This window comes from Lissotriton vulgaris, chromosome 7 (genome assembly GCF_964263255.1).
Source record: "Lissotriton vulgaris chromosome 7, aLisVul1.2, whole genome shotgun sequence".
Taxonomy (NCBI): domain Eukaryota; kingdom Metazoa; phylum Chordata; class Amphibia; order Caudata; family Salamandridae; genus Lissotriton; species Lissotriton vulgaris.
The window spans coordinates 1,244,570,483-1,244,597,661 of record NC_141695.1 but is presented as its reverse complement, the minus strand read 5'-3'; the positions used below and the strand labels follow the sequence as shown (position 1 = coordinate 1,244,597,661).

The following is a 27,179-nucleotide window of genomic DNA, read 5'->3' as shown; positions in this document are numbered from 1 at the left end:
TATCACACATTGTCATTCGTATGTGATATATATAAAGTTTGAGATTCAAATTCTAAACCTTTTTTTAACTTTTGGCTCGGAAAGCGGAATAGGTTTCTCACATGATCGGTGTCACTGGGCTGTCATTGGCCGCGGGCCCGGTCAGGTGATTTAAATCTTGTGACCAGCACTTCCGTTCATTCATGCGGAATTTGAATCCCAACCGGGAAGACGCTGTTGCGTCCCGTTACTCGTAAGTGATAAAGAACTGGTTTTGGAGTTTTTGAATATGTAATGTTTAGTTCCAGTGGTCAGAGTTTATGTAGCCGCCAGTGAACTTAATGAGCATATGATTTATGGTTTAAATTTCAAAGTTTTATCACTTGAGTTCTCGATATCACGTTTTGATAAATTGCAATGTTTAGTGTTGTATTATACTGCAAGAGTGACTAATCTGGTCCTGTTTGCGCTTAATTTTCAGACCCCTGACGAAGGGTCATGTTGTTGCGGACCCGAAATGCATTGGGTGAAGGAAACTTCTTTGTAAATTTATTCATGACGACATAAGAATGGAATTATGTTCGCTTTGAATGGCTGCTTATAATATACAACGTAACAACGATTAAAATTTGAATCAAGAAAAATAAAACGTATGAACGTGAAAAAATAAAATTGAATAGAAACTTGTTTTCTGTGTAAAAAGAGTGCTCAGCCTCGAGGATAGTGGGTTCTACCCTCAATAATCGTTGATATTTGAAAGGCACGTTCAGACTACGTGTGACGACTTGAGCACCGCCTTAAGAGTTAATTAACAGTGTTGAAATACTTTAAAAACAGAGTGCACCGGGATAACAGTCTTTTTGCATTAAAATATTAATTCACAATGTATTCTTATGTGTCAGCAATTGATAAAGAAAAGAGTGAAAGCGAAATAGATTTTTACCGGTTCCGGATATTGCTGTTTATGTTTATGCAGGGAGAAGGAAAGAAGATAAGGCAGTGGGGAAAGATGGCTCTCCTTCAGCCTACGGTCTGCAGCAGGGACGTAAACAAAAGGTGAGTAGTGCACTGGGGTATAAAGGACCTTGCTCCCAAGGCTTGCAACAAACGGCAGCAGCGGGGTCATTGTGTGTTGGAATCCAGAACCGGGTGTCGGCAATTTCAGACTGTCAATCTATCACAATAATTTATTCAGCTGGCCCCGCTAGCCACACAGAGGAATAGGCTGAACAAAGCAGACGGAGGGAAGCGGTCTGCAAAGAATTCACAACAGATGCTTCTGAAAACAAGCCCGGGAGTTGTGTGCGCGTGCGGCAAAAGTGAAAGTGATCGCGCAGTAAGGGTGCCGCGAGCGATGCGCTTAATGATCCATGACAGAAAGCGAGATGGTGCCTGTGCGTAGCCGCGCGAGTAACCTCAAGCTTTAGGCCACAAGCAAAAGCGTGTGGTCGGATTTTTAAAACCCACTTACTAAATGTCTCGCCAGGTTAGAGCATGTGCTGGCTCAAGCGAGACCAAAAAAGGGGGGAGCCCCTATTCACAGGGGCATAACACAGATAAAAGGGAGGGGGGCGCGGCCCCGCTCTCTAAGCCATTACTGGCTACTGGCTCCGGTGGACCCCATCCCCCGGGACTGGCTCGCATGCTGTGCCTCGGGGAATTTCCCACCAGGCTGGAGCAAACACAAAAGGTGCCCCCAGCCGGGGGAGCTTTAAAAATGCACCAGTCAGCTGGAAGCAGACTTGAGATCTGTTTCCCTGCCTGCACGGATGCAGGCAGGGAAACCAATCCAAATATTGCTCCTGTCCTGAGAGAGCAGCATATGTAGCCCCCCACAGCCCCAAGTGCTTGATAGGTGCCCTGCCTGGGCATCAGAGAACCTACCTAAACAAAAAACAACCATTGGCATAGTCAACAGGTCTCGCCTTTGGGACTTTATAAGTGTTTAGTTATCCAGCACAATATCCTTGGTGCAACAACGTCAAGCGTTGCATGGCTTAACACTTATAAGGCCCCAAAGGCGAGACCTATTGGCTATGTCAATGCTTGTTCTCTATCTTGCACTGGATCAAAGTCTATTGAGGAACAATGAGTGCTGGCTGGCCCCACCTTCAATGACAGGCTCAAATTAAGCATCAACCATCTCGCTTTCCCTCTGCCTCTCTCCTCCTCTCGTGATATAGCTGCAGTAATTAACCATGGGTAGGTAATTGGGAAAAGCGACAAAAGTAAATGCCCAAAATAAACAAGAAAAAATTTGTATTTATGTGTTGGTTTTGAAAACGGATAAATAAATGGCATTGTCATTTACATTGCCAATAGCTTAATCTCTTGCAAATGTGAGACCTTTTGAACCCTACGGACGAGCTCAGCTGACAGCAATTACTACCACACACACACACCCAGAGCCAGCCACACACACCCAGAGCCAGCCACACACACCCAGAGCCAGCCACACACACCCATCCAGAGCCACACACACACACATACATCCAGAACCACACACACACCCAGAGCCACACACACACACACCCAGAGCCACACACACACAGACACCCAGAGCCACACACACACACCCAGAGCCACACACACACACCCACTCTCCCCGCGCCTAACAAAACAAGCCCCCACCGCTTCGTGGCAGTGAGAACAGTATTTACAGTATGGAAGGGCGCACACCAGGCGCCCCCAACTAAAGGTGTGCTGTGGCGCAGACCAGGGCAGTGAACCCTATTAATAATAAGCGCCATTAAAAGCGACACCCTCAACGCTACAGTCTGGAGGAATTACCATGTAATTGTCTATAACATCATGAGCCAGCATCTTTGCCATCAGGCCCTTCTACATGTATGTTAATTACGCCATGGAAGAAACTAGACTTGAAAATACTGCAGGCATAATTATCTCCTACCTAACAGAGCCCTTCAAAGTCTGTATAGCAATTTTGCCTATGACAGACAAAGGCCTTTGACGCAATGGCTCAAACTAACACAAAAGGCAATCTACATCATCTCTAGAAAAATAGAATGGTTAAATCAAGACAAAAGTAAATAAAAGGGAAACTGGACCCTTTGAAAGAAGCCATACCGTCAAAATGAAATTTTTTGGCTCCAAAGACAATAGAGAAAAATCAGAACTTTCATCAAAGAAGCAAAGAGATACCATTCCTCCCATTGCGTTTTAGAGGTCTCATGGCTAAGCAAATAACTTTCTCTCGTCACTAAATTCCGTAAATCAGCATGCATCTCATCAGTGGTGTGACACACCCAGGAACTCTGCAAAGCCCTAGCAGACCACTTCAAAAAAGCTGCAGCCTCAAAGCACATTTCCTCCAAAAAACGGGCAGTAAAAGTTCCCAGCATCAGATGCCTACTAAGCAGGTTACATCCAAATAACAACCTACATTCTGTCTTTCAACTGGCGATCAATAAAAGGTGCCAATTATCTAATTAAAGCTATAAACCTATCAGGATCTTCTGCAAACCCTTGTCCTCAAAAATATATAAAACCTTTCTTCAACAAATCATTACTGTCATCCCGATTCGAGTATTCATTAACATATCCCTAAGTAACTGGAGTGTTTCAGAGCAACTTGAAAACATCCTACAATAAACGCTTTTTATAGAAGCATGAACTTGAATACTCTCACCCTGCAAATTACAGACCAATAGAAAGTGGTCTGTCCCTGTGCCAACTCATGTAGAAGCATTGTTCTAACATACCAACCTTCACTGAACAAAACTCCTCTCTGACAAAGGGACAAGATTACGACTCCCTAGCCTCGTTCTTCCACAACAAAATCGCAGACATCCACAACAGCTTCGGCAACCAACCCGAAGACCATCCCACCCAATCTTCTGCCATGCCTTGACCCCCCTTGAACATCCTTAACAAATGGAACCCAATCTCCACCGAGGACACCATCCGCCTGATGAACTCCATCCACTCAGGATCCCCCACAGACCCGTGCCCTCACCACATCTTCAACAAAGCTGACTCCATCATAGCACCACACCTCCAAGACGTCATCAACGGCTCCCTCAACTCCGCCACCTTCCCGGAAAGCTGGAAACACGCCGAACTCAGCGCCCTTCTGAAAAAACCCACAGCGGACCCCACAAACTCAAAAACTACCGCCCCATCTCGCTCCTTCCATTCCCGGCCAAAGTCATCGAGAAAGCCGTCAATAACCAGCTGGCCGCCTTCCTCGAAACCAACAAATCCCTCGACTCCTCACAGTCCGGCTTCCGAGCCAAACACAGCACGGAAACCGCCCTCATCGCAGTAACAGACGACATTCGTACCCTACTGGACAATGGAGACACAGTCGCCCTCATCCTCCTAGACCTCTCCGCAGCCTTCGACACAGTCTGCCATAGCACCCTTCTACAGCGCCTCAAAAACATCGGGATCCAAGGAAAAGCACTGGAATGGATCACCTCATTCCTCACCGGAAGAACCCAGAGAGTCCGCCTCCCACCATTCAAATCCGAGGCTACTGAAGTCATCTGCGGCGTACCCCAAGGTTCCTCACTCAGCCCCACCCTCTTCAACGTATACATGAGCCCCCTCGCGACCATCGCTCGCCAACACAACCTCAACATCATCTCCTACGCAGATGACACCCAACTGATCCTATCACTCACCAAAGACCCCAACACCGCCAAAACCAACCTACATGAAGGCATGAAAGAAGTAGCAGAGTGGATGAAGCACAGCCGTCTGAAACTGAACTCAGATAAAACAGAAGTCCTTATCTTAGGCACCTCCCCCTCCGCTTGGGACGACTCTTGGTGGCCAGAGGCCCTTGGAAAAGCACCCATCCCGACGGACCACGCACGAAACCTGGGCATCATCCTGGACTCCTCACTCTCTATGAACAGACAAGTCAACGCAGTCTCATCTTCATGCTTCAACATCCTCCGCATGCTCAAAAAAACATTTCGCTGGATCTCCACCGAAACCAGAAAAACAGTCACCCATGCACTGGTTACAAGTCGCCTGGACTACGGAAACACCCTATACGCCGGTATCACCGCAAAACTCCAGAAAAAACTCCAACGCATCCAGAATGCATCAGCCAGACTCATACTAGACATCCAGCGTAAAGACCATATCTCTAGCCACCTGAAAAACCTCCACTGGCTCCCCGTCAATAAGAGGATTACTTTCCGCCTCCTAACCCACGCTCACAAAGCACTCTACGAACTTGGACCCGAATGCCTCAACACACGACTTTCCTTCTACACCCCCCCTCGCCAGCTACGATCTTCCAACCAAGCCCTTGCTACCATTCCTCGCATCAATAAAACTACCATGGGAGGTAGATCCTTCTCCTACCTCGCAGCTAAAACATGGAACTCACTCCCCACTCACCTACGTCTCACTCAAAACCACCTAGCATTCAGAAAGCAACTTAAAACCTGGATATTCGACAAGTAATTCCCATCCCTTCCTCAAGCGCCTTGAGACCCTCTGGGTATGTAGAGCGCTATATAAATTTCTGACTTCACTTGATATGTGGATGTTGGATAATGTCAGATGCAGGTATGCGTTATATCAAGTCGAGAGCTTTTCTAAAGTAGCAAGCATGTAGGGAAAGATGGCGCACTTATTGCGGAGCCAGACATGTTGCAGTATTCTGCACATGAAGGTATCTTTGTGGCTTACACCGTGGCATTATGTAAATGTAAATAAATGTGTGTGCTCTGCGAATTACGAGGAGCGCCGAGTGGGAAGAGCAGTGGCAGGGCTGCAAGTTCATAATTGGTCAAAAAATGTCAAACTTGGTCTCCTTCAGTCTCTGCCTCACTGGCCAGGATGGCTATCCATTACAAAATGCCCGTACCAAAATGGTGGTCTATCCGGGGATTTCTGTGTGTCCTTGACAATCCAAGATCAAGTTTAATCTTTTCCTTTGATGCACGTTATGATTTAAACCAAATCTAAATGACCCATTCACAAGTAATGGGTGGATCAGAATATATTTGTTCTCTCATTTTTCATTACGTTCATCACCCATGTGCTGCTATTTTTGTTCATGCTTCTAGAATCCTTTTTTTAATCATCTTCTTAGAGTTCTAGGAACAGCACTTTTCTCTGCCCTAATGTCAGGGAGAGTTTGGAACTTCGGTTATCTACTTCTGCATTAATCTTCATCTTTAATGCGAACCAACGAGACTGCTAAATGGCATTTTACACAGGGACTACAAGATTTGCCCTTGTAACTTTCCCCCCTAACTGGGTTCCTCTTCAGTGACTGCATGTTTCATGGGCACTTTTTGGGCAGGGCGACCTGTGGCTACTGAGAAGAGTCACCCTTTCCTCGAGAAATCAAGAAGGGCACTTGACCAACCTTCACAGAGTGGAGTCCTTGACCACATGTTTGCAAGTATTGGTATTTATGTGGTATGAACCCAAGCAGTGAACAAGGGCAAGGGTTGTGATTGTTTATAGAGACACCAGTAGCATGCTAGCTATATTGTGTTGGGGATGTTGTCCCTTGAAGAGAGCAGTCCTCTGCTCCTTTCTAAGTAGCAGGAGGGTTTTAGAAGTTCCAATGTCTCCTTGTAGGGACAAGTGAAAGTCTTACAGCTGCCTTTGAGAGGTACAGCTGTCAGCTGGCGCCATACCATGGGACCGAACTTCAGCGAGACTGGTTTTAAACAACCAACAGCACTAAACTTGCTGGGGCTTCTTTTTTCATGTTTCCCATTTTAAGTAAGAGCATGCAAGTCCCAGCAGGCAAAGCGCTGTTGACTCAAAAAAGCAGGACTGACAGATAGTCACCCTCATAAAAATAGAGCAGCTAAGCGGCTAGCAAGCAAAACAACAACGGGAAATTCTGCAGGTTAAAAACAACTACCGCTACAGAAAACAAGTGAACTTAGAAACCGGTCCCAACATGCACTGGAATTCCAAGAGCACTAGTTGTAAACACGACTACAGCGTTACACATCACACTGTGCATAAACAGAATTAACCCACAGCCTCGTCGCTCCTCTACAGCTACAAGTGTTCCCTGCTCATTCCCAGCCAGGAGGCGCGTTAAATAAAACTACTTACTGCTAACATTTTCAGGCTCCATTTGAGGGCAGGAATGCAAAGCATGCACAGGGCTTAAAACGATGTTCATTTTCTTCCCACGCAATAACAACCGCCTCACGTGGAAAGCAGCGATTACCCCCTCCCCCCACGCGCAGTCAGCTTTTAAAATCCTCCAGGGCACGAATTACACCCGCCTGGCCTGAAGTGGAGTCAGGTAATTACTGTACGCTGCAGGTAAGGTCACCCCCCACCTCCCTCCCCTCGCCTGAGGAAAACGTGCCGTCTAGCCGGCTGCACGCTATGGAGCAGATAGCGCGGCGTGACCAACTTTCAAAACAAACACTCGAAAGAGCACAGGTCGCAAATTATGACAGAGAAACGTTGCGAGACGACGACATCTCATTGGCAAACATTTTCTTCCTGTGTTTATCACATTAGCCACTTCTGCGATGTATGAAATAGCAAAACCGGCCTTTGTCAGGTGTGAGAAATTAATCCAATCCGGGTGTCCCTTTCAATTCTGTCGCTTTAAGGACTACGACTAATAAGAGTGCCACAACCAAGAGGGATAAACTTAACACAAACAATTTAAGAACACAGCCAACAACAATAAGAAGTAAGCCCGCCTTTGTCGTGGTTGGGGAGGAGCGCCGTTGACAAGGTGTTGATGCCTGGGGGGTGGGGGGCGGGTCACGGAGCCCTACCTGGGATGATGGAGGGCCGCTTCCTCTGGCGCCGCAGGTACACGGGCTCCAGGTTCTTCATGTTGCGCTGCAGCCGGACTCTGACGTCCAGCCCCGCGTGCAGCAGCTCCTGCGGCAGGCTGCAGCGCCGGGACGCGCTGTATTCATTGTGATACAAGACCACCTTGCCCCTGGACCCGGAGAAGAGGCTGCTGTCATCGCGCGCCATCACCAGACAATGCGGCCCGGGGTTCTCCTCTGTCCCCCGTCACCGGGCGCGCGCCCAGAGCCCCAGTGCGCTGATGCCTCCCCTGCACTTGTTTGGTAAGTTCAGCTCGTGGAAGGGCGTGTGCGCTTCAGACAGGTGTAGGATTATTGACGCGGCCCCTCCTTTCCGAAGCTAATGGCACCCGGCAGCCAGCGGGAGGAGGATCTCCACAAAAGCCGTTTAGGTTAACAAAAGATTTCCGATGTTTGGAAAGTTTCAGCCGCGCCGAGCTCGTGAGAATATGCTGCCAGCTTCTTCTTCGTCAACGGCACTTCCATCTGGCCACGTCCTAGCAAGCCCCTGGCGCACTAAGTTGCACAATTGCCATTGTCTTTTAACGTGGTGTGTGACACAAGGCGCCCGTGTTACATAACCAGCCCAGGTAGGTGTGCCCCCGTGTGACCGCGAGGCTCGCTCATTTCTCCTCCTGCTCTTTGAAGCTCGCGCCGATCGCAAGAAATCGAATAATTGAAGAATAATGTCACACCGCCTCGTGGAATCAGACTTAAGTAATTTAGAAACATGATGGTTTGAATAAACAGCTCTTAACAATGGGGAATAACTTTGGTGCTTTCCGTCTGTCCTCGAGGTTACCGGCATTCTTAGTATTTATTCCCTGAGCAACATCAGGGCAGCATATTGGTCAATGCAAAATGATCGCTTTATAACCCTTTCTGAAATACTTGGCGATTGTTTAACTAAGCTTTCCTCTAAGTATTACAGGGCTGAAATGATAGTTTCACTTTCACCATGTGTTTTAGAACTGCAATTAGAATAAGAAATGTGACCGTCCTACGCCCACCACGTCCACAAGGCAAGAAACACAAAAACACAGGTAAGTTCATTTATTGTGGAGGGAAGAGTGGTAGTCCAAGGGTGCAGACATTATCGCGCTGGTAATTACAAGGTTCGGTAATCTTAACAGGTCTAACCATTGTGCTTTCTTCTATATACAGATGCTCGTGTCTAAGAGTGGATGTGTTGACATAAACAACAAGTCAGGTCCCGGGCCGGCCAGCCAATCACAGCACGGCCTGGGGAATGACGTCACGGGGGTGTCCCGGGCTGGCAGCCAATCACAGCGCGGCCCGGGACAAAGGGGCGGGGCTTAAAAAAAGCCCGAGAAACGCCCCCGAATCGCGTTTTGACTAGGAAAGACTGATTGACAATGCTGTCTTCCAATGGCTAGCCTCCATTTATGGAGCTAGCCAATGGAAGAAGGGGCGGATTCAAGTCCCCCATATAGTAAACAATAGCTTTCGACTGGGAGGGGCACTGCTTCGCAGTGCCCCCACCAAGGTCGAAACCTAAAAAAGGCCCTAGTGCTAACAGATGCTAATGAGCAGGCCTGATGATGTGCCAGAGGGAGTCCTGTGATATCTAGAATAAAGACCTAACACTCTGGGCAGTAAATCATAGAGCATCTTAGCAACCTCCATACTGCTCAAGACATGAATTGTTGTGTTTTCTTTCACCACAAATCCAGTTGTAAAGCTGGACTGTTATTTCCCTTTACTTACGGCTGTCTGATATTATTGCCTGTGTTAATGTTGTAAAGCGCTTTGATAGCCACGGTTCTTGTCAACGCTATATAAAGCTCTCTTTAAATTGACGCTTTGAATACTGATGATTCTACTCAAATCTGTTTACCGGTTGATTTAATAATAATAGTATTTATATTATTATTAATACTATTAGCTAATATCATATTACCATTATTGTTTGTAATAATGCGTGTTGCATGTGTCTAGAATGAGATCTTTATAAGCAACAGAAGTATTAACACCCGGTGCGGAGGCCAAATGCGGCTTTCTCTAAAGTTTAAGCAGGGATATTTCTGCACTTGGCGACACCTCAAGTCGCAGTTCCTATCACAGAGAGCCGTCCAGTGGAAGTGGGCTCGAAATGGCGCTAGCTTGTGCTTGTCTAGTGTGTGGGCATGCGGCCTTCTGGAAAGGAATAACAAGCATTGGCCACGCGGCAGCGAAAGTCATCGCGGGCTGATGGAGGCTGTGCGCACGGGCCCCCGCTCGCTCACGCAAGCTTGAGGCCAACGTGTGGTAGCACTTTGAAAACCCCACTCACAAAATGTCTCACCAGAGCAGCGCATGCGCTGGCTCAGGCGAAACCTTAAAATGCCCTGTGGTGGGGTCCCCAGGCCTAATACAGCTCAGGGAGGTGGGACAAACACCCCACTCCCCCTTTAAATACATTTAATTTAAAAGGCCCTTGGAGATGGGCTTTCAAGGGCCTAATAAAGCTGAGGGAGGGTGGGGAGCACAGCCCCAACTCCCCTTTACATAAAATGTGGTCCTGAGGAATTGGGTCCCCAGGTCAAAATAGACTCTGGGAGGGGAGGCCCACAGTTGTGTGCAGCATGGAGTTGGCCGCAGGCCAGGCCCTGCAGCCAACCTCCCACCAGAGGTTGGATTTACGTCTGGTAATAAAATATTACTTAGTTAAAAAAAATCCGGAAATCCACTGAAAAAGCCAACGGTTAAAGTAACGTTAGTTAAGATTTTCAGTAAAAGCATAACGTTTTAAAGTCTAAACACCACAGAAATTCACCTGTTATAGTCGTTTCAAGAAACTATAACTCATGTCCTAAGGTAACAGTAACTCCCCATGCACTGCTAATTACCCCACATATTACATCACTCATGACCTCTTCAATTACATCACTGATATTAATACTGCAACATTTGCAACGAAATTGAGGAGAAAACTGTGCGTGCAAGTTATAGTTACTTGAGATAACGACAACTGGTGAATTTCTGTGGTTTTTAAAGTTTAAAACATTATGTTGTTACTGAACAATTTATTTGACTATAACTTTCAGTAATTGATAGATAACTTTTCTGGAGGTAGCGGATATTTTTAACCTCGCTTTGAGACAACATTAAAGAGACCTGTTTGCTTATGAACTCTCACATTGCACTTCAGCCGTGTACACCCATACATTGCTCATGAGCGGAGTGGAGTCAGGCGAGGCTCAACTTTGTTTTCTAAACTTGAATCCATCCATAGGTTTGCATATGTTCCAGTAATGTATGGAAGTCTTAACTAATGTTCATGAGCCATTACATATTTGGGAGTTATCCTTTGTGTGCATGTATGTCATCAATATTATATACCCCTTAGTTCTCAAAGTAAATAATGGTTCACATTATGCTATGTCAATCAGTGATATACTTATAGCCATATAAACTAGCCCTAGTAAGTTGTGTTTAACTAGAAAAGGTACACAGGAAAAAAGCCCCAAACCTACCTTAACACATGGTGAGAGATACCGCTTTTAACTTTAGACAACATGGGAATTCCATGTTAGGGTATTCAGAAACTTTCCAAAAGCACTCCATGAAGGAAAATCTGCTGTGTTCCAGCAGAAACCAGAAGTATACCTCATTGGATGAATCATATGTCTTAAACTTTGGCTTATGTGTATTAATAAACTGAAGTGAAGAGTACTGTGAATGGAGAGTGAAGCTCTATTTTCTTTTCACGTGTTTTAATTAATCTTGTTTGAAATTAATGTGTAAAGAAATCTATAACACTGAAAAGGATACAAGGTGCAAAACCATTTACGCATGGGCACTCAAGTCCAAAGGACTTCTCATGTGAGCAATCTGAGAAGTTCAAAGGAGAAGTAATGCAAGTGCATGAAGACTACCAAGAGTATTGGATGCAACCAATGTAGTAGCCAATGGACTGAAAGACGAAAGTGTATGGCTAGCTCTCCTAAAACTATTAGACTGCTAATACCTGAACACCTCAAATATTGTAAAAGATGAGTCACTATCTCTACGCCATGTGAGCACATGAAAGCCTTCGGACTACCTCACCAAAACAGGGATAAATGATTAAATGATAAAATATTTCACTCATTACTGCATTCTAACAAAAGCACTCTACTGCAGACCAGACAATTAGAAGAAGGGAATACATATTGTTATTTGATCTAATGAACCAAATAGGCAAAGGAATTATCAAACTAAGTTTCAATGAGAGGAACGCAAGCTACCACATTAATTATCGGAGCATGTGCCAATAAGAAATTCTCCATTTTAAGTTGTGCTACAGATTAGAGGTTTCTCATTTGGATCCTGCCGGCCTGAAGTTGTGATGGCAGCCAGGAAAGATTGCAAATAGAAGATTTTGCTAGCCTTAAAAAAAGTCACAATTTGTCGCTTTCCCTTTCCGAACGATATTTCTCTATTGCGCAGCTATCATCATAAACAGAACCTGAATACACTCTCTATATAAAACAACAGACTGCCATTGGAACTCTGCAGTTATGGGTAAGCCTTCCTTTCCAATAATAACGCCTCTTTTGTTTGCTAATGACGTGTGCATACTTTGACTAATCGTTTTGTAATTTAGCACACAATTAAATCATCATTGTAAATTCTTGCAGGCCACGTTGTGTGCACATCTGTCTGAGGTGTAACATAGACCTATCTTAGCTCACTGCCAAATGTTATGCAAGTTTATAAAAATGAACTGAAGTTACGTGAAAAACTATAACAAATATTGGAATAGAAAGCAGGCACAATAATATCAATTGAGAGAATCACTCTTTTGGAATCAATTACAGTCCTATGGGTCAAAGAAAACGTCGCCTGATGCTACTTGACAGACAAAACACAAAGCTATTAACGAAAGAACAATAAAAATCACCACTTAAAGTTTGTTAAATAATCTGCTGTCTTTATAATACAGAACTTAACTCAAAGGAGAAATGATCATTATTGCTATTATGGTGTCTGTGTTGTACTCTATACTGTGCAACTTATTTCTGGGAGACGGGGCCTTACACATGGTCTCTGGAACGCATATAGATACTAATCTTTCATATTTCTTAACTATTCTAGCATTATAATGGGTTTTCAATGCTTTGGGGTCCCAAAACCATTCATTCAATCACAATTAATGATGCTTCATCCTACCCTGATCTAGGCCTGCCTTCCCTTTAGCAAGAATCCTGGGACGCCCTCAAGTGAGGGGAATGTGCCAGATGTGCAGGACCAGTATTAAGTACACTTGTCAGAGAGCATTGCCAGAAAGGCAGGCATTGTGGACTTAGTATCCAGGGCATTAAAGCCTGCCACTGGGTCTGTGGCTGTCGGGTAACACGTCAAAATATGTTTAAGCTGTGGGTAACAATAAAATCGAAAACCAGAGTCTCCACCGGCAGTTAGGCAAAGGATTTCAAGTAAATAGATACAGCCAGCAACACTACTGTGGAGAGCCCCAACCCAAAGTAAAGCAATGTTGATACTTGAGGATGATATGCACCATCACTGATAGAGATTTCTTTTGTCTTGTTTTTTCGTGATTAAACTCATACCTTATTAGCTGAGGGCATGCCTAGCAGTGTTGGCGCACCACAGAGGACGTGAAGTAGCATATGTCTACTCACCACCCATAACTCACAGTGGTAAGTTAGGTTTGCGTCTCAGCTATCTCGCAAAGGATTAATGACCACCAAGTTAGATGCCCAATAGTAAGACAAGACGTCAGCAATGCCTAATCCTCTGACAAAGGTTGATTTAAAGCATTTAGTCATCGCTACTATATTAATCCTATTATTTCAGATAAAGTTCCTCAGGAACAGCACTACACGTCAGAAGAAGTGATGGGCATTTTACATTCTGTATAATGCATAGCAAGTTGGTAAGAGTCACAGTTTTCACCTAAGTCCCCAATACATAATATCCATCTTCAATACATCCAACATCGAAGGTATATTACCTACACAGCATTGAGCTTCAGTCAATATTCCCAGATATGTAAATCACCTAAGGCTGCCTGTGACACTGATCATGAAATCCATTATCCTACATCACTTCTGTTCTGTATCAGGAATAAGATTGATTTGGCCGAATTTACCCTTAGCCCTACATATTCCCGAAGTTAATCCATTAGACTACAAAAAATGTGCGGAGTGGATTTCATAGGGCCAAATTAGATATCTTGTCTTTTAATTTGCTAACACCCCAGGAACACATAATAGCAAACAAAAGAAAAACAAGCATTTACAATGCAACTGTCTAGATTTTGGAAGAGTTAGAGCTATTGGTATTGTAAATGACAACATTTTTATTTGTGTGTTGGTTTTGAAAACAGATAAATAAAATGGCATTGTCATTTACAATGCCAATAGCTTAATGTCTCGCAAATGCGAGACCTATTGCATTTGCACCCACACAGAGAGTCCCCCCACACAGAGCCCACCCCACACAGAGCCCACCCCACACACACACAGAGCCACACACATACAGAGCCACACACACAGAGCCACACACACACAGAGCCACACACACAGAGCCACACACACACACACAGAGCCACACACACAGAGCCACACACACACAGAGCCACACACACACAGAGCCCACACACACACAGAGCCACACACACACAGAGCCACACACACACAGAGCCACACACACACAGAGCCACACACACACACAGAGCCACGCACACACAGAGCCACACACACACACACAGAGCCACACACACACACACAGAGCCACACACACACACACAGAGCCACACACACACAGAGCCACACACACACAGAGCCACACACACACAGAGCCACACACACACAGAGCCACACACACACAGAGCCACACACACACAGAGCCACACACACACACACAGAGCCACACACACACACACACAGAGCCACACACACACACACACAGAGCCACACACACACACACAGAGCCACACACACACACACACAGAGCCACACACACACAACACACACCAAAGAGCCACACACACACACACAGAGCCACACACACACACAGAGCCACACACACACACAGAGCCACACACACACACAGAGCCACACACACACACAGAGCCACACACACACACAGAGCCACACACACACACAGAGCCACACACAACACACACAGAGCCTCACCACACACACACCAGCCACACACAGCCTCCCACACACACACACACACAGAGCCTCCCACACCACACACACAAGGCCTCCCACACACACACACACACAGAGCCTCCCCCACACACACACAGAGCCCCCCACACACACAGAGCCCCCCACACACACAGAGCCCCCCACACACAGACAGAGCCCCCCACACACAGACAGAGCCCCCCACACACAGACAGAGCCCCCACACACAGAGCCCCCCACACACAGAGCCCCCCACACAGACAGAGCCCCCCACACACAGACAGTGCCCCCACACACAGACAGTGCCCCCCACACACAGACAGAGCCCCCCACACACACACACAGAGCCCCCCACACACACACAGAGCCCCCCACACACACAGAGCCCCCCACACACACAGAGCCCCCCCACACACACACAGCCCCCCCCCCCACACACACAGCCCCCCCACACACACACAGAGCCCCCCCACACACACAGAGCCCCCCCACACACACAGAGCCCCCCCACACACACACAGAGCCCCCCCACACACACAGAGCCCCCCCCCCACACACACAGAGCCCCCCCCCCACACACACAGAGCCCCCCCCACACACACACAGCCCCCCCACACACACAGAGCCCCCCCCACACACACACACACACAGAGCCCCCCCACACACAGAGCCCCCCCACACACAGAGCCCCCCCACACACAGAGCCCCCCACACACAGAGCCCCCCACACACAGAGCCCCCCACACACAGAGCCCCCCACACACAGAGCCCCCCACACACAGAGCCCCCCACACACAGAGCCCCCCACACACACAGAGCCCCCCACACACACACAGAGCCCCCCACACACACACAGAGCCCCCCACACACACACAGAGCCCCCCCACACACACACAGAGCCCCCCCCCACACACACACAGAGCCCCCCCCCCACACACACAGCCCCCCCCACACACACACAGCCCCACACACACACACAAAGCCCCCCCACACACAGAGCCCCCCCACACACAGAGCCCCCCCACACACAGAGCCCCCCCACACAGAGCCCCCCCCACACACAGAGCCCCCCCCCCACACACAGAGCCCCCCACACACACAGAGCCCCCCACACACACACAGAGCCCCCAACACACACACAGAGCCCCCCACACACACACAGAGCCCCCCCCCACACACACAGAGCCCCCCACACACACACAGAGCCCCCCACACACACACAGAGCCCCCCCACACACACACAGAGCCCCCCCACACACACACAGAGCCCCCCCACACACACACACAGAGCCCCCCCACACACACAGAGCCCCCCACACACACAGAGCCCCCCACACACACAGCCCCCCACACACACAGAGCCCCCCCCCACACACACAGAGCCCCACACACACATACCCCCATACAGAGCCCCACACACACAGCACCCCACACACAGAGCCCCCCACACACAGAGCCCCCCACACACACACACAGAGCCCCCCCACACACAGAGCCCCCCCCCCCCACACACACACAGAGCCCCCCCCCCCACACACACACAGAGCCCCCCACACACAGAGCCACCCACACACACAGAGCCCCCCCCCCACACACACACACAGACTCGATAATTCTCGCCTCTGTGCCTACTCGAATCATGGGTTCACACACTGCAACTCTGGGCAATAGCTTGCTTAATCTCCACTATGGCCCCTCCGCGATGGGATACCTGGCTTTCACCTTGGGGATGACCAGTATGGGCTATCTCGCAGGGAAAAGCCAGGGCGGGTTCCCAAAAGCAAGCGCCTCGAGACCTTACGGTGAAAGGCGCTATATAAGAACGTATGATTTACGATTTACACACACACAGAGCCACACACACACACACACAGAGCCACACACACACACACACACACACACACAGAGCCACACACACACACAGAGCCACACACACACACACAGAGCCACACACACACACACACACAGAGCCACACACACACACACACACAGAGCCACACACACACACAGCGCCACACACACACAGCGCCACACACACACACAGCGCCACACACACACACACAGAGCCACACACACACAGAGCCACACACAGAGCCACACACAGAGCCACACACACAGCCACACACACAGCCACACACACAGCCACACACACACAGCCACACACACACAGCCACACACACACAGCCACACACACACAGCCACACACACACAGCCACACAGCCACACACACAGCCACACACACAGCCACACACACACACAGAGCCACACACACACACAGAGCCACACACACACAAACACAGAGCCACACACACACACAGAGCCACACACACACAGAGCCACACACACACACACAGAGCCACACACACACACAGAGCCCCCCCCCACACACACACAGAGCCACATCTATTTTCTGCAGTCACACTACAGTTTAAATGCGGTCTAGCCTAAGACTAGATCTGGTGAGACATTCTTTCTGTTCCTTCGAACTCCACAAGCTCAGAGACACATGGGCTTGGGGGCAAGGCTGGATCTAGCAGAAGGGAAGCAGATTTAGCCTACAAAACAGTCAGCCAGTTATTCGGGTGGTCAACAACTGCAGAAGAATAAAAATATCTCGGACTATGTTTTGGGGATATGGTGCTTGGGAAGGAGTGCGGAGAGTATACTCACAATGGAAAACTAGGATTACATGATAACAGCCCATAATGTCAACCATGTATACAACATTCTTTTACAACATAGTCCTCATATAAACAGTACAAAACAATGCATCATTATTTAATCTATGTAACTCTTATGAGAGCCCGCCCGATGCATTTCGGGATGTGTCGCCCCTTCTTCAGGGGACAACCTGTGAGGAGAAACAAAATATTGCTTACTCAACTATACATTTACTAAGTATACAGACAACCACATGGATAGGTTATATTGTCCCAAACACCTACTCGTCAAACATGTGTGACCAAATGTCAAACCTAACCTTATAAAACTCATGTGCATGATAACGTATCTAGTGCTCATTGGTGTTGTTCCAGTGAAAAAATGGAATTTCAGCTACACCCAGAGTGAAAAAACCAAGAGAAAACGAGACCAAATCATGCCACATAAATACCTCTTAAAAAGAGGCGTTGTGATAACTGCCACATTGAACCTTAAACAAAGTAAAATTCAATGATGAGCCATTCGAACTGTATTGATATAACCACCTCATGACTTGATTTGCGCCAATACCCCAATCGCTCATCTCCTTAACCTTGGCAGAATGTTGCAATTATCCCAAACACCATACCACTGTTAATTCTGAAATACTGAAATCAAAACACGCAGATAGTCAGTTTCAAGTCACTCGTGTATATACTTCCTACCTTTGATGTGGATGACTAATACCAACGCTCACCTCAATCGTCTGAAGCGGCATGTATAGATACGGACCAGGACGGTATGCAGTTGCGACTCTCCTTATCAAAAAATACAATCTTAGTGAGCCGAGTCCTTACATGTAAAAATATCTCACTTTGTTTCTGAGCATAAATCCTGCAAATCGATTCATAGCCGAAACAAATGCTGTTGTGTAGTTACTCCAAATCTCAAAGAACGATGCAGTGAAGTATCGCGGTCGCGTCCGACAATTGAATGCTCAAAGAATAGGGAAGAGGTAGAAATGGGACTGCGCATAGTGGGAAATATAGACACCATCATGTAATAAAGTCTCCTGCCTAAACACGAATAAAATAAAAGTCCCTACAAACTATTAGTCACTAAATAAGACGTTATGATGGGAATGGATCAATAATAAGTGATAATGCGCCACACAAGCAATTAGGTTTTGATGGAAATATGAACATGCCCAAAATTCTGAAAGCCCAATGATTTAATGCCACGAACATACATCCGTGAACAATTAGCCTGATCATTTTATAAGACTGAGTGTAAAGACTAAAACGCAATTCGCATGAGCCAAGAACATAAGTTTGTGACGATCTGCAAAAACCGTCCTCTAACTGCACAATCAAATCAACGCAGTCCGCTAGGTGATACGGATGAGAAATCTAGGTGACTAAATCAGATACCAGAACTATCAAAACAAGCAGTCTGCTTTCACTTCCTCCAGTCGTAAAAAGCTCTCATCTTTATGGGGCAATGTTTTTGAAGCACATGCCCTCATAAAGATAAGGATCCTTTTGCGATGGGAGGAAGTCAAGGAGCCCAGTCTGAAGAGGATGGGGCTTAAAGAGAAAGAAGAACGTCACTAGCACCTCTTCTCCAAAGGAAAAGAGGGGCGGGCTTAACATCGCTAGTGAAAAATACCCTACCTCATTAAATCTCGCCAGCTCAACTGCGCATGTGGGCAGTCTTTCGCAGGCCGAGACCTAAAAAGAAAAAGGTGGCACAGTAATACCACTTTTACATGAGAGCTCAAACTTCTTGATGCTCTTAGCACGTCATTCCTTAGGTGTCTCCTCACATGCACGTGTCATTGCAAGGTGGCTTACGCCACTTGAAACAGTAAATTAGAAAAACAAAATTTTAAAAGGGAAATTTCAGTAAAAGAAATTGCTTTTCTGAAAAAGAATGTGGTGCAGCAGTAAATGGCAGCTGATGGGCCCTCAAAAAACTGTGAACATACAATACATTCGTTTTGCAGGCCATGGGTGGTGGCGAAGCAGCAGAAGAGGGGGGAAGAAGAAATGGGGAGTGTAAGGGTTTTAAATTAATGAATATTTCAAAAGATGCAGTGGAGAATGGGGGTGAATGTCCAATGTGATAAAGAGCACACAAGGAATAACGCAAGTGGGGGAGGAGGGAGCAATACATGCAATGGAGAGAAGAACACCTTCACAGTCATTGAGCGCTGAAAGACAAGGAAATATAGTACCCTGAAAGGGAGAAGTGGAAGGATAGAAGTCATCCACTCAAAAAAAAAAAAATCAGTAAACAGGGTATTAAGCCACTGAAAAACAAGCAGATGAGAGTGAGATCAAAGCCAACTGAGGTAAGCAATGGGTTGGGCTCTAAACTCACTAAGTCTCTAGTATGGCACACAGGAGGTCCTACGCAGATAAGACCTAAAATTGTTGTTATAAGAAGAAGAATTGTTTTATTTCTATTGTCAAATGCAGGCCCTGCAGCGGATTAGACGATCTCTTATGTTATATAGTCTTATAAAGCGCACTACCATCCCACGTGTATCCTGGTGCTGAAAACATTAGTTCTGCTGTTCGCACGTTACCACAAGTATGACAATTGTTCGTAATGGATACCTAGTCTACATTACACCTTTCAAAAGAGCCTGGTTTTAAGCTTCTTCCTGAAGTGTAAAAAATCTTTTGTTTGTCTGAGATTGGGCAGAAGTTCATTCCATAGTCGAGCAGATGCACAACTGAATGCACTTCCTCCTAACCTTGCTGTTCTGAATCTGGGCAGGCTAACCAAATTGGCTGCTGAAAAACGAAGGCTTCTGGTCGGGCGTCCCACACAAATTTGCTCTGCAGATGCATGGGCCCAAGTCCATGCAAGGCCTTGAATACAATGCAGAGCGATTCAAATGTATCCTCTGTGTCATTGAGCAGCCAGTGAAGCTCTATGAGGGACAGAGAGGCAGATGCTCTGTGTGGTCTCTTTAAAGCTAGCTTTGAAGCTATTGTCTGGATTCTTTGCAGTTTCTTAATCAAAGTGTGTAGGGCACCTATTAACAGAGCATTACAATTATCTAACCGGCTCAGAATGACACTTATCACCACAAGTGCTCTAGCTGAGGTTGGTGCCATTGGGAGTATTTTCAGTAATGCTCTGATAATGAGAAGCAGGTTCCAACAATTTTATTTACTTGGGTTTCAAGGCTCAATCTGTCATCAAATACTATCCCTAGATGACGCACTGTCTTAGAGGGTGTTAGTGGCTTATATGTAGGGATAGGCCAGAAGTAGGTTGGAAAGAGTAGAGGAACTGGTTTTGCAGTGCAGTACAGATTTTTTGTTTTATCTCTGTTAAACTGCACGGAGTTATCTTGGAGCCACCTTGCAGTTTTTTGCGTACACTCGGGAACTCTCTCGAGTAGTATTGACTGATTCCCCTCCAATGACAAAAGGAGTTGCATATCATCCACATAGTTCACCAAATTGATTTTGTACGATTTAATAATTGTGATCAGCGGACTCAGAATCTGACTGATAGCTAATCCTTGGGGGACACCTTGCTGGATGTTACCATATTTACATAGGAAGGGGGTAAGGCCACTGCTTGTTTTCTATCTGACAGGTAAGATTGAAACCATTTCAGTGCCATGCCCTCTATCCCAATTTCCATAAACCTAATCAAGAGGATTTTATGATTGACCGTATTGAATGCGGCTGACATATCCAGTAGGATCAGTATAACTGATTGTCCTCGGTCTGCTCACATTCTAGGTTTGTCCAAGACCGTTGCCAATGCAGTCTCTGTTCTATGACCTGGACGAAAGCCCAACTGTACATCTTCCAGCCTGTGATTAGATTCTAGGAATTGCGAAAGAGTCTTACTAACCAAATGTTCCAGAATTTTCACACGGTAGGGTAGAAGAGAGATGGGTATGTAGTTATTTGGGCATAGGGGATCAAGCGTAGCTTTCTTCAACAGAGGTTTCCAATATGCAGGCACTACTCCACTGCTAAGGGATTGGAAGCAAATCTTTTGGAGCTGCGGAAAGAGCTCTTCCTTAAGTACCCTGTGTGTGACAGGATCCATTCGGGACCCTGATGAAATACTCAAAGCAAGTCGGTTGAAATCCTCCTCTGTTGGTATCTCCAAATGAACTAGAGTCACTGACCTGTCCTGGTCTACCCACTCCTCCATCTGAATCAGTAGCTGCATCTCAGTCTCTCTGGATTTCGCCTTCTATTTTATCGGCTTTGTCCATTTCCAGACAGTCAATAATTTCAGTAATTTTCTCCTCAAAAAAAAAATTGCTAAGCTGTCACATAGGTCTTGAGTTGCAATTATCTTATTTTTTATGCAGTCAGGTTTGGAGAGGTCGGTCACTATTTTGAATATACTTCTAGCGCTGTTAGACACCATTAAAATGGTGTCGGTGTAATCTGATCGGGTGGCTGCAACTAAGAATATTTGTTGCAGAGGTTGGGCGCACAGGAACTGGAGGGCCTTTTGGATGACAGCAGTGTGCTGGGCCTGGCCACCTGCCAGAAACAGTTTCCAACCTCCGCAATGTGCAGCAGAAGGCTATGTGCTGCACATTACATCAACACAGAAACTGGATTAAGCAGACAAAGAAAAGACAATTGCTACATTCGCTTGCAAGATTAATATTACTTTACAAAAAACCTGTGAAATTCACACACAAAAGTAAGTGAAATTATGGTTACATTTTTCATTAGAAAATTCACTTGAAAACACAAGCTTTGAAATACATAGCGTTGACAGTTTCAATGAACTGTTCATGACCTTAAATATGACATCTAAGGAGATTGCATATGACACTACTGGCACATCACTGCAAGAGTACACAGTACAGTCAGATAACGAGATCTTGTATATTTCACATATTACGTATGTTATTATTGTATTTATTTATTAACAAGTGATCTTAGGATGGGGTGCACTTTTGCAGATATAAAAATTACATCAACAATGCTTATGTACCCGAGAAAAAGGAAAATAAAAATTCTACTCACCTAAAAATATCAAGTAGCGTATAATAAGTGAATCGGAATGGAAGAAGGATTAAGTAGTAACCCCATCCTAAGAGTCCCTGAAACAAGAAGCATAAGGCACTTGGTTAGTGCAAGAACCCACCGCAGTTATCGAATCATGAACACCAAAATATGGACCATCATTACTCAGAGCGGTCACAAAATAGCACAGGAGCTTCTACCACGCAGGCTTCTAGCCTAGATATGGTACAGAATCCATACTTTTGAACACCACTGATGAGTCTGCACCTGGCCTTACATACTTTAAGATATGCAGTTGTTACCAGACAAGACCTTTCTTCTGCCTTTGACAGCCTCCACCTGCTTCATACACCTGCTGCTGAGTGAGAGGTTCACCCATTGCATGGCAATACTCTTTTATCCAATGTCAATCTTGGACTGTCTTGAACTCCTTGTACTAATCTGCTTTCAAACCGCTCCTCTGCAGTGAGCAGCAGGGATCCTCCTTTAGCACCACTCTCACCCGCTGAGTTCACAGATTCACTATTTAAGGCTGATGTTCTTTCACTATGCTGGCCAATTTTTCGGCCACTTGGCGGACATTTCCCCCACCTGTAATGGCATCCACAAATGGCTAATGGCCAATGCTATATGGAAGTACCCTGAAACCCCTTGGGTCTGCCAGGGAAGAAACTCATTTACACCCAGTTTGGTGAGGGGAGAGGGCTGTAGGGGTCCACAGTCCATGGCTTAACTCCTCGTGGCCGTACAATTTTGGAAGATACTTGATGGCAATTTGTCTTTGAACCTCTGATCAGTAATCACACTTCTTAGCATTTTCTCTGCCATAACCTTGAGGAAATTTCAGTTTCTGCTCCCTTCTTACTGAAGCATATTTGTAATCCCGGCAGTGGTGTCATCCCATCCAACTCAACCGGCCCACATATCCAATAGTTCAGATGCAAACTATCCAGAATGCATCGCTCAGGCAGTAACTTGGCCTTTCTCACCTGGACTCTGCCTGTGAACACCTCCTTGATCTACAATTGTTAAACATTTTATACTGTCACGGTGTCACACAGTGATGTCAATGAATAGAGCCCATGATTCAGCATAATAGTTTTGTGAGGCACACTACTCCCCTTTCCCGTGTTCTACTTCTGCATATTTGCTAAAGATGCACCTCCTTTACAAAGTGAGGCATACTTATACTTTTTTTCAGCCAAAATGTGGAACCACTTGCTGACCTCTCTTCATAGCCAGACTATATTCTCTTTAGAAAAAAGTTCACAATCTGGCTGTCTAGCATTTCTGCTTAAGCTTTACACATTGCTCTCGGACGAAGCCATATCATCCCACAGGCTGCAGAGATACCATGAATAGGCATAGTTGCACACTTTAGTCGTTTTTTAATGATTATTTGATGGCCATTTCTGTCCACTACCATCTGCTCTACATGCCTAAAACGACTCTGCTTGATTTAGTCTTAAGCAACCTACACTACTGCAATTGCTCACTTCTTTGCAACTACCCCTCCAATTCATTTAGTCTTTAAAACTGTTACTTTCACCCTATTAAACCTTCCATGAGACACCTTAAACTTCCTTTAGACATACAGCAGATCACCTTTATGGTGTTTAACAGCTTCCATCCAGGAAAAAGATTCACTCTACTCCTTTCATCCAATCACCGGCCAACTAAAGGAAAACAGGAGAATGTGATGACGAGGCTCCGAAAATAGTGGGGGGGGGAGGGGGGATGTAAAACTGACGAAAGTGAGATTCTGGGAGAAAGAAGAAAACAGAAAATGTGGGTGGTGGCTCTTGCAATGTAGTGCTGCAATTAGGGCAGCGATGTGCAAGAGGGGCCGACAGACGATTGAGTGAATGAAGACCGCAGCCAAAGGGCATAGGGTGCAAGAGTGCAGGTGAAAGGGGCAAAAGTATGCCTGTAGTCAGCGACTTACTATCTCACAATACAAGCATTGGCAATGCAATAGGTCTCGCATTAGAAAAGTTGGAGCTATTGGTCTTGTAAATGTAATAATTTTTTAAGTTATGTTTTTATAATAGCAAATATATTAATTGTGTTATTGTAAATGCCAATATTTATAGACTTTGCAAATGTGACACCTATAGCATTATTTAACATCTTTTTGTGACATTTGTATTAAAGCTTGAAACATTGAGAGAACATATTTAAACAAGTGGTGCTGTGGTGGTGCTGAGTGATGCTGTGGTGGTGCTGAGTGGTGCTGTGGTGGTGCTGAGTGGTGCTGTGGTAGTGCTGTGGTGATGCGGAGTGATGCTGGGGTGGTGCGGAGTGATGCTGGGGTGGTGCGGAGTGATGCTGGGGTGGTGCGGAGTGATGCTGGGGTGGTGCGGAGTGATGCTGGGGTGGTGCGGAGTGATGCTGGGGTGGTGCGGAGTGATGCTGGGGTGGTGCGGAGTGATGCTGGGGTGGTGCGGAGTGATGCTGGGGTGGTGCGGAGTGATGCTGGGGTGGTGCGGAGTGATGCTGGGGTGGTGCAGAGTGATGCTGTGGTGGTGCAGAGTGATGCTGTGGTGGTGCAGAGTGATGCTGGGGTGGTGCAGAGTGATGCTGGGGTGGTGCAGAGTGATGCTGTGGTGGTGCAGAGTGATGCTGGGGTGGTGCAGAGTGATGCTGGGGTGGTGCAGAGTGATGCTGGGGTGGTGCAGAGTGATGCTGGGGTGGTGCAGAGTGATGCTGGGGTGGTGCGGAGTGATGCTGTGGTGGTGCGGAGTGATGCTGTGGTGGTGCGGAGTGATGCTGTGGTGGTGCGGAGTGATGCTGTGGTGGTGCGGAGTGATGCTGTGGTGGTGCTAAGTGATGCTGGTGCTGAGTGATACTATGGTGGTGCTGAGAGATGCTGTGGTGGTGCTGAGAGATGCTGTGGTGGTGCTGAGAGATGCTGTGGTGGTGCTGAGAGATGCTGTGGTGGTGCTGAGAGATGCTGTGGTGGTGCTGAGAGATGCTGTGGTGGTGCTGAGAGATGCTGTGGTGGTGCTGAGAGATGCTGTGGTGGTGCTGAGAGATGCTGTGGTGGTGCTGAGAGATGCTGTGGTGGTGCTGAGAGATGCTGTGGCGGTGCTGAGAGATGCTGTGGCGGTGCTGAGAGATGCTGTGGTGATGCTGAGAGATGCTGTGGTGATGCTGAGAGATGGTGTGGTGGCGCCGAGTGATGCTGTGGTGGCGCCGAGTGATGCTGCGGTGGCGCCGAGTGATGCTGCGGTGGTGCCGAGTGATGCTGTGGTGGTGCCGAGTGATGCTGTGGTGGTGCCGAGTGATGCTGTGGTGGTGCCGAGTGATGCTGTGGTGGTGCCGAGTGATGCTGTGGTGGTGCCGAGTGATGCTGTGGTGGTGCCGAGTGATGCTGTGGTGGTGCCGAGTGATGCTGTGGTGGTGCTGAGTGATGCTGTGGTGGTGCTGAGTGATGCTGTGGTGGTGCTGTGGTGGTGCTGAGTGATGCTGTGGTGGTGCTGAGTGGTGTTGTGATGGTGCTGAGTGGTGTTGTGATGGTGCTGAGTGATAATGTGGTTGTGCTGAGTGATGCTGTGGTGGTGCTGAGTGATGCTGGGGTTGCGCTGAGTAAATCTGTGGTGGTACTGAGTGGTGCTGCGGTGGTGCTAAGTGATGCTGGTGCTGAGTGATACTATGGTGGTGCTGAGAGATGCTGTGGTGGTGCTGAGAGATGCTGTGGTGGTGCTGAGAGGTGGTGTGATGGTGCTGAGTGATGCTGCGGTGGCGCTGAGTGATGCTGCGGTGGCGCCGAGTGATGCTGCGGTGGCGCTGAGCGATGCTGTGGTGGCGCTGAGTGATGCTGTGGTGGCGCTGAGTGATGCTGTGGTGGTGCTGAGTGATGCTGTGGTGCTGCTGAGTGATGCTGTGGTGGTGCTGAGTGATGCTGTGGTGGTGCTGAGAGATGCTGTGGTGGTGCTGAGAGATGCTGTGGTTGTGCTGAGAGATGCTGTGGTTGTGCTGAGAGATGCTGTGGCGGTGCTCAGAGATGCTGTGGTGATGCTGAGAGATGCTGTGGTGGTGCTGAGAGATGCTGTGGTGGTGCTGAGAGATGCTGTGGTGGTGCTGAGAGATGCTGTGGTGGTGCTGAGAGATGCTGTGGTGGTGCTGAGAGATGCTGTGGTGGTGCTGAGAGATGCTGTGGTGGTGCTGAGAGATGCTGTGGCGGTGCTGAGAGATGCTGTGGCGGTGCTGAGAGATGCTGTGGTGATGCTGAGAGATGCTGTGGTGGTGCTGAGAGATGGTGTGGTGGCGCTGAGAGATGGTGTGGTGGCGCCGAGTGATGCTGTGGTGGTGCCGAGTGATGCTGTGGTGGTGCCGAGTGATGCTGTGGTGGTGCCGAGTGATGCTGTGGTGGTGCCGAGTGATGCTGTGGTGGTGCCGAGTGATGCTGTGGTGGTGCCGAGTGATGCTGTGGTGGTGCCGAGTGATGCTGTGGTGGTGCTGAGTGATGCTGTGGTGGTGCTGAGTGGTGTTGTGATGGTGCTGAGTGGTGTTGTGATGGTGCTGAGTGATAATGTGGTTGTGCTGAGTGATGCTGTGGTGGTGCTGAGTGATGCTGTGGTGGTGCCGAGTGATGC

General features: G+C 47.2%; 1 protein-coding gene across 1 annotated transcript in view; it reads right to left on the bottom strand.

Annotated features, from left to right (window-relative positions):
- FAF2 (Fas associated factor family member 2) overlaps positions 1 to 27,179 on the bottom strand; it is a 204,330-nt gene that overhangs the window by 126,903 nt on the left and 50,248 nt on the right. Inside the window, exon 4 of the mRNA XM_086931758.1 lies at positions 22,582 to 22,658. Within this exon, the coding sequence (XP_086787884.1) occupies positions 22,582 to 22,658 (77 nt within the window). The remainder of the gene's footprint in view (positions 1 to 22,581; positions 22,659 to 27,179) is intronic.